Source organism: Atractosteus spatula, chromosome 8 (genome assembly GCF_055471065.1).
Source record: "Atractosteus spatula isolate fAtrSpa1 chromosome 8, fAtrSpa1.hap1, whole genome shotgun sequence".
NCBI classification, from domain to species: Eukaryota; Metazoa; Chordata; class Actinopteri; order Semionotiformes; family Lepisosteidae; genus Atractosteus; species Atractosteus spatula.
In genome coordinates this window covers 21,190,543-21,197,926 of record NC_142713.1, presented here as the reverse complement: position 1 = coordinate 21,197,926, position 7,384 = coordinate 21,190,543, and the positions used below count along the sequence as shown (strand labels likewise).

Below are 7,384 nucleotides of genomic sequence, written 5' to 3'. Positions count from 1 at the left end.
CTTTTTTACTTCTTAAAATATATAGGTATTATGAGAAAATGATTTCATTATTTTTTTTCCTATAGTCATCAAAATTTACAGGCAGTATATATTTTCAGTGTACAGTATATATTTACCAAACATTTGAAGCCAGTGGTTTTAAAAAAAAACTATTTATTGATCTGTATTTTATGACCTTACAGTAGATATTGCAAAGCTTAATTTGAATTTTTTTAGTTGAAGTCATATATGGAATTCAGTAGAATTGTACAAGGTCATGTATGCCACAATAAACAAGGTAACCATAAACACAACATCTTAAATTGCTGTTTTATTATTTTTTTAAAACGTTATCATGAGATGCATGCAAGTAATGGAAAATGTTGCATAAATGTTTACATGATATAAAATGAACGGAAATCTGCTTATGAGAATTTGTCAGCTATGATCGAACTGCAATGTGACACAACTCCAAAATCAGTAAAAGTCTGAGTATTTTTACACATCGCATTTATTCAGTGTTCAGCTGTTATTTTCCCATTGCCCAGAAGACATAAAAACATACATTTCATTTTGCTACATTCATCTAGAGGCATCAGATACCAACACCATAGTGATTTTAGCTAATGCTTTGAAAGACCAACATTTACATTTCACGGTCCACAAAATAGTTTTATTTTCTATACAGGAAGGTTGCTCAATGCCTTTCAGAATTTGTTGTGATTATATTGGCTTGTGTTTAATGCCATCTATTAGTTATTTATCATTTGACTTTTCTCCCTGCAGCACTAGATAATCACAGCTATTAGTATGTGTTCTAAAGCTTTTCTACGTAAATAAAAGACAATCTTACAAAAGAAAAATGGGAATGAAGCAACAACAAACACAATACTTTTGAAAGCATACTATATAATATGCTAGTATGAAATTAATATTATGTTCAGTAGCTCTTTGATAATACAGGTTATCCCAATGTGTGTTTCTACCAAAAGATAGGAAAAAAGGTTCATGCAAATCCTTATCCTGGTGGATCAGGATATTACTATCGTATTACTATCATGATATTACTATCAGCTCAGGCATTAACCTGTTAGTAAGTACTGTTAAATCAAGAAATTATTATTATTTTCTCAAAAGCTTTGAACTTTGCTTGAGTGTACAAGTGTATTATTTGTTATCTGTCTGGAGAATTTAATGCTTAGTTTATGTATTTATTTGTCATTAATTTTGCAATTTCCAGAGGCTGACTGTGGAATTTCTTGGTGCTAGCTTTCTGGAAGTGAAGGACTACTGCATAGAACTCAGAAAGAGAAGGAAGGAGGCCTCAAGTTTTGTTTTTTTAAATTCAAGCATTTAGTAAAGTATAAGACATGACAGTACTAAATACAGGCTGTCCAATGCTGCAACAATGAAACCAAGTTAAGATCTCAAACATTGTTCAAAGCCTTGGATATAGACATTTTAGGTCAATTCTGTTGTTAATATAAGAGATGTAGCTCAGCGGAAAGACCTTGACAAGGTTTAACATTGAAAAATGGCTTTATAAAGTAAGGTAAAAGTTTAAAGAAGCCATTAGTCAAGTATGACTTCACTGGCTTGGCGCAGACAGTTGGCCATGTCCACTGGCAGGCTGTTCCTTGTCAGATTGTTCCCATCCAGACGCAGGTGTCTCAGTCTAGAGTAGTTTAGAGGCCCAGTAATCTTGCAGAAGCTTGACAAATCAATCTCTGAAAATATAAAAATAATGTTTCATTATTTTCTTGTCACAGCTTTATTATTCAACAATGTGCTATCAGATTCAAATGAAATATACATATCATTGTGTGATTATTATTAAGATTCTGACTAATGTTTATTGAGTCACTATTATGCAAGACTGAAGTGAATAGAAACTTACTGTAAATGCATATCAAATTTCATATATGAATATACATTAATAACATGAAGTGCATTTTTAGGTTATTTGAACTACTGTTAGACAGGTGTGATTGTGTATTATTTTGGCATTCATATTCTTAAAATAATGTTTTCAAAGTACTTCAGTCTTATTGTACATTGGTTCCAATAATTTGAAATGATTCTGGTTAGAAAGTATTTGCTGAAGGTGACCGAGTTAAATATTATACACTGATTCTGGAGTATGGTGTGACAGTACTGTATTTTCTGCCATTTACAGCTACATGAATGCAGCTTCTACTAAAGCTTTTTTGGTTTCATTAACTAAACATGATGGGCCTTCCTTCTGAACTCTGATTGCAATAGAAATTACTAATATAATGAAAAAGAGAAAAACGTCTCTACACATTTATTGAATACTTGATTAATATACCTTATGGTATAAAGTGGGTTGGTAAATGACATAACATGACTTGATTAATATAATGCAAAGTTACTTTAATATAGAGTTATAAAATTATTGAAAATATGGGGTTGTAAAATTATAAAGGCAAATTTCATTGTACAATTTATCATTAAATTAAAATATATTTTATTGTTATACCTTACTTTTCTTATGTAAACAAAATGTTAAAAATATATGAGGTTCCAGTTATAAGGGATAATGTATGTATATACAGTATTATAACCATTTTACATTGTAATAGCCTTGCCACTACTTTTTAAAAACATATTTTAAACTTATTGAATAATTAAAGAAATTATATTTACAGTATTTACAATATTTAGATCAATATGTAGATTATTTTCATAATTGTTGTGTTGATTACTTATTAGGAAAAAAGCATGTGGTAACTAGGTGTGGCAGTAAAGGTTTTAGGAATAAAGGTTTCAGGAATATTGCCATAGTGTCTGTATATTTCAGAAATTCACACAAGAGAAAAGTTGCCTTTCTAGTTATTTTTCAGGGATTTGGGTGATAAATCCTTTTCTCTGAAAAGTCATATAAGGCAGTAGTATAAAGCAGTAATTGAGATACTTTTGTATATACAGTATTTTCAGCTACATGATTTCGTGGTACAGTATCTTGTGTTTTAGAAAAAAATACTAAAATCAAAAGAGACTCACTGTTGATGTTGTTAACCTGCACATAAAGATTTTCCAAGTTCTCATTTATGGCTGGGACAGACTGAAGCTTATTGAATGACAGGTCCAGTTCGATGAGAGATGAGATGTTAAAGACATTTTGTGGGATGCCAGAATCAACCAGCTGATTGTGGGAGATTCTAAGATACTGCAATTTTGGAAACTTCTGGAAGTAACCACTGGGAATGCTGGTGACATTGTTGTGATCAATATAGAACATCTCTAGTGAGCTTGGCAGGTCCATAGGCAGTCTTTTAATTTTATTGTGGCTTAGGTCCAAGTATGCAAGGGACTTGACTCCCTTAAAAGCTCCTGCGATGGCATCATCCTTCAACTGATTTTCCTGAAGGTGAATAGCTGTGAGGTTCTCCAGTCCATCTAAGAGGCTGGAGGGGAACTTGGAAAGCTTGTTGCCAATGATTTTAAGCTCATTCATTGTTTTGGGGAGAGGTCCCACAGGCTCTGTTAGGTTGTTGTAGCTGATATATAACTTTTGCAAAGATTTTAACTTGGAAAATGTGTTTTTCCCTATATTGCTGTTAACAATCTGATTGTTGTCAAGGATAAGCCAAGATAACTCTGTTGCATTATCAAAAATGCCACTCTTGATTGAATCAATTTGATTGTTTTGTAGGTAAAGGTACTTGATTCCTGAAGGCACAATTGGTATGTACTTTAGTTTGCGGTTGTCACAATACATGGCACTTGGGAAACTGACTGGACAGTTACATTCCTGTGGGCAGTTTGGTCCAGAGGGTCCTAGCACCGGTGATGGATGGTCATAATAAGCTCCGTAGTCATAATACTGGCACAAAACAGAGCTCAAAAGTGCTGCGAAAAGTGGGAGATGGAAATGATTCATTTTAATGCCGTGCAATAAAATCTGTTTGGGGAAAAAAAGAAAAAGAAGTAAATTTTTTATTCATTTTCTTTTTTAGATCTTTATCTTTATACATGGTTTTTGTGTTAAAGTACTGTCTTCTTATGTACACCATATTATTTTGAGAAGCAAATTTAATTAATTTGTTGTTACTTAAAATCAGACTTTTACCAATAAACTGCCATATAAGCTGGGACACAAGAGTTTAAAACCAAAACAGTTATTTTTAAACACTGCATTATACCACATTTAAAAACTATTCTGCTTCTCGTGTGTAATATTCATTGTGTAGTCTTCTCTATTACTGTATGTCACTGACTTCAGCATTCTTAGTGCTTTATAGTATTAATCTACTATTGTAAAAATGCACTTTTATTATGAAACACAATATTAGACACATCATATCACAATCCATTGGCTCATTTTCCCCCTCCCTTTTAAACTTTTCATCACATTTGAACTAAGACAATCTACTGAGCTATGGGAACATTGTATTCAGCTATGCTTTGTGAACTGTTTTATACAGTAGAAAGTTTAAACTGATATTATAAAATCACCACATTGATGCACTGCTGCTTTTCATGACGTGTGGTGAACTTTGATGGCTTGTTGAATGGCTAACAGCTGTTGTTTTTCATTGTTGGGCTAAGTGTAGTGTGGCTTTTTTAACTATGACTGAGGTTGCTATCTATGATATAAACTTCTTTCAACATTGTATTATCCTACCCTGCCCCAACAGAAAATAATCTGGTTGAGTGGTCCGTTTAAGTTCCATGTGGTGAATTTGTCCCATTTTGTTTATATCTGACAAGTAAATTACAGTATAGCTGCAGATTAAACTGAGCTCACTCATAGCTTTGGTATTCTTAATCATAAAACAATAAAACATAAGTGGATGTAAACATAAAAACTGTATTGTTTCAGATAGTTCTAGGACCTAATTTCTGTTGAAAAAAAAACTGTATATTGTTTCCAAATACACAGTATCCTAAAGCCTGCCAACTTAGTTGTACATCGTGCAATAGGCTGAAAATATTGAATGATACATAAACTGTGTTTTTTTATTTTTCAGTGTAAAGGTCATGAAAAGTTGAGGTGTATAGTCTTTGCAAATCATACATTTTTAAGTGATCACTATCATCACTATTAATAATAAAATTATTATTGTTGTTATTACTACTACTGCTGCTCTGGTTCAATATCACAATCAAGCAATATGAATGTGCTCATCATGGATATTTATTTTTAATTTACTTTTTTATATAATTGATTATATTATATGTGTACTGTATAAACAATATTAAATGATTTAATTTGGTTAACAATTCATTGAAATAAGAAAATCTTTCGCACACCTTTTCTTATTATTTCTATAGTTCTTTATTGTTATCCATAGCAGTGCTCCTGCCAATAAAAACGTTTTGTGACGTCTTGAGAATATTTTTCCTACTAATGAGTCATGAGGCCTTAATAATTATAAGACTGGAACTGAACTCAAGGGTTCAGAAGTAAGATTGTTTCCCTACATACTAAATAGTCCTCATTAGTGTAATTTCTGATTTCTTATCAAACATGGATTTCAATAAAGACAAAAGCTGTTAGAATTAAAAAGAATAAATGATATACAATATATATACAGTACATTAATTCAACCTCTAAATATATATTTTTCTTTACATGTTTCATCACTCAGCTACATCAGACTGGAAGTGCTTTACAGTTTCTTAAAAGTCATAGGCTGTTAAAAGCCAAATTTGCTATTTATGGTAAAAATTGTTCTACATTTTTGTGACTGACAGTAGCAAAAAATGCAGTCTACAAGTATAAGCCCATTATTGGAGCCTCAGATAGATCTACAGTGGCTTGTGTTTCAAGAACGTAAAGCCTACAGGGCTTCTGAAAAAAAAAAGCCAGAGCTCCAAACAGAGATGCTCATCATCATCAATATCTCTGTCAATCACTTGCCAAGCACAGCACATTCATTTGATGTTCTGCTGATACACCTAATGATCAATAATATAAAAATATATTTGCAAAAGGTAGGATCAAATATGTTATAATATGCATACAAGTGTAAAAATGTAAGTTTGTTTCTGCACCATATATTTAATGAGCTCTGTGACCATCTGAGGCACTTGCAATGTTTACCTGTGTTTTACTATGGTTTTAACATGGTAATAATGACAAAGTTTGCATCAGATCCATCTGTTTAAGCAAAACAGATGGATCTGATGCCCCTTGTCTCCAGTTCATTGCAAATGAAAATAAGAAAAACAATTATAATGTTGCTATGTTATACCATAAAACTACCTTACAGTATAAGACCAGAACAGTAATTTGACTTGTGTCTGAACACCTGCAGTAATCATGGACATCCCCTGAAGCTACACATAAAACAGTCAGATGGACCTATTAACTTTTCCAAACTCTGGCAAAAAGTAATAGAATTTTCTAAACCTTTCTGAGCATTCACATTTCATGTACAGTATATGTAGATAATAGGCTGAAAGCAAAGGTAAACAATAGATATGAATAGCATCATCTTCTTCTTTAATGCATATACTCTATATGCCGGACAGGACACATACTATAATTACACATAATACTATAAGTGTAAAAAAATAAAGCTCATATTATAAATTTGAAAAGTCCATGTTTATAAGCTGATTTTATGGGGAAAAAAAGCATGCCATTTTTTTTTATAAATAAATATATTTATAAGATTTCAAAGAGGATCTATCAGAATTAGATAAGATAAGAAATATTGTCTGAGACAAATGTGAAGCATCTATAGATTACCAACATAAAATGTTTAAGATTGCAAACTTCTTTTAAAACCCGTCAAAAATACTAGTTAGAAACTAAAGTCAACATATTTTGCTATCTAAATTATAAAACATAAGTACAACTGGAACTCCAATATGTAACTTTTCAATTTACATGTTACACCTTAAACACTGCTACACACTGCAGTCTGTAGTTACAGAGGAGTTACAGTGATTTTTTTTTCAATCCACAGTCCATCTGCATTCTGAGTTTCAGATGGGAATAAGAAAAAAAGTACCCATAAACTGCAGGACATGTTTGCAAAAGCACTTACCTTCTTTGCACCTCTATGGTGTGTCTGATATCCCAACTTCAGGAGTAGAAGCACAGTCAGGAGCAGTAAGGTAGCGTTCGTTGTCGGAATAGGGGCTTAGGAGGAAGCAAGCAGCCCTTGCCAGACCTCTGTGGTCCTGAGCTAACAAAACACAGCAACCAAATGTAGTCACGCAGCACTATAAAGCTGCTATGTCATCAATATGGGCTTACGGTGTGGCATAAGAAAAATATGGCTCACTAACGAAATGCAGGTGCACAAGGGTCACACATCTGCTACCGCGATGATTCTTCAGTGTCTTATAAGAGAGGAATTACATATGCATACCTGGCTGCGTCTGTTCTTTTTTAGTGAAACTTCAATTAGTTCGAAGAAACATAAAA

The 7,384-nt window shown here is 32.5% G+C and overlaps 1 protein-coding gene across 1 annotated transcript; it reads right to left on the bottom strand.

Moving 5' to 3' along the window:
- Positions 1–472: 472 nt before the first annotated feature.
- lum (lumican) lies at positions 473–7,142 on the bottom strand. Its single transcript, XM_088924073.1, has 3 exons — positions 7,002–7,142; positions 3,004–3,904; positions 473–1,706 (listed from the first exon to the last, which is right to left on the bottom strand). Exons 2-3 carry the CDS (start codon positions 3,881–3,883, stop codon positions 1,552–1,554), a joined length of 1,035 nt encoding a protein of 344 aa, XP_088780199.1. The 5' UTR covers positions 3,884–3,904; positions 7,002–7,142; the 3' UTR covers positions 473–1,551.
- Between the last annotated feature and the right edge of the window lie 242 nt (positions 7,143–7,384).

Coding starts and splice junctions, on each gene's coding strand:
- lum (XM_088924073.1), bottom strand. CDS start 3,883: ATGAATCATTTCCATCTCCCACTTTTCGCAGCACTTTTGAGCTCTGTT. Junction 1,707..3,003: donor GCAGGTTAACAACATCAACA/GTGAGTCTCTTT, acceptor TTATATTTTCAG/AGATTGATTTGTCAAGCTTC.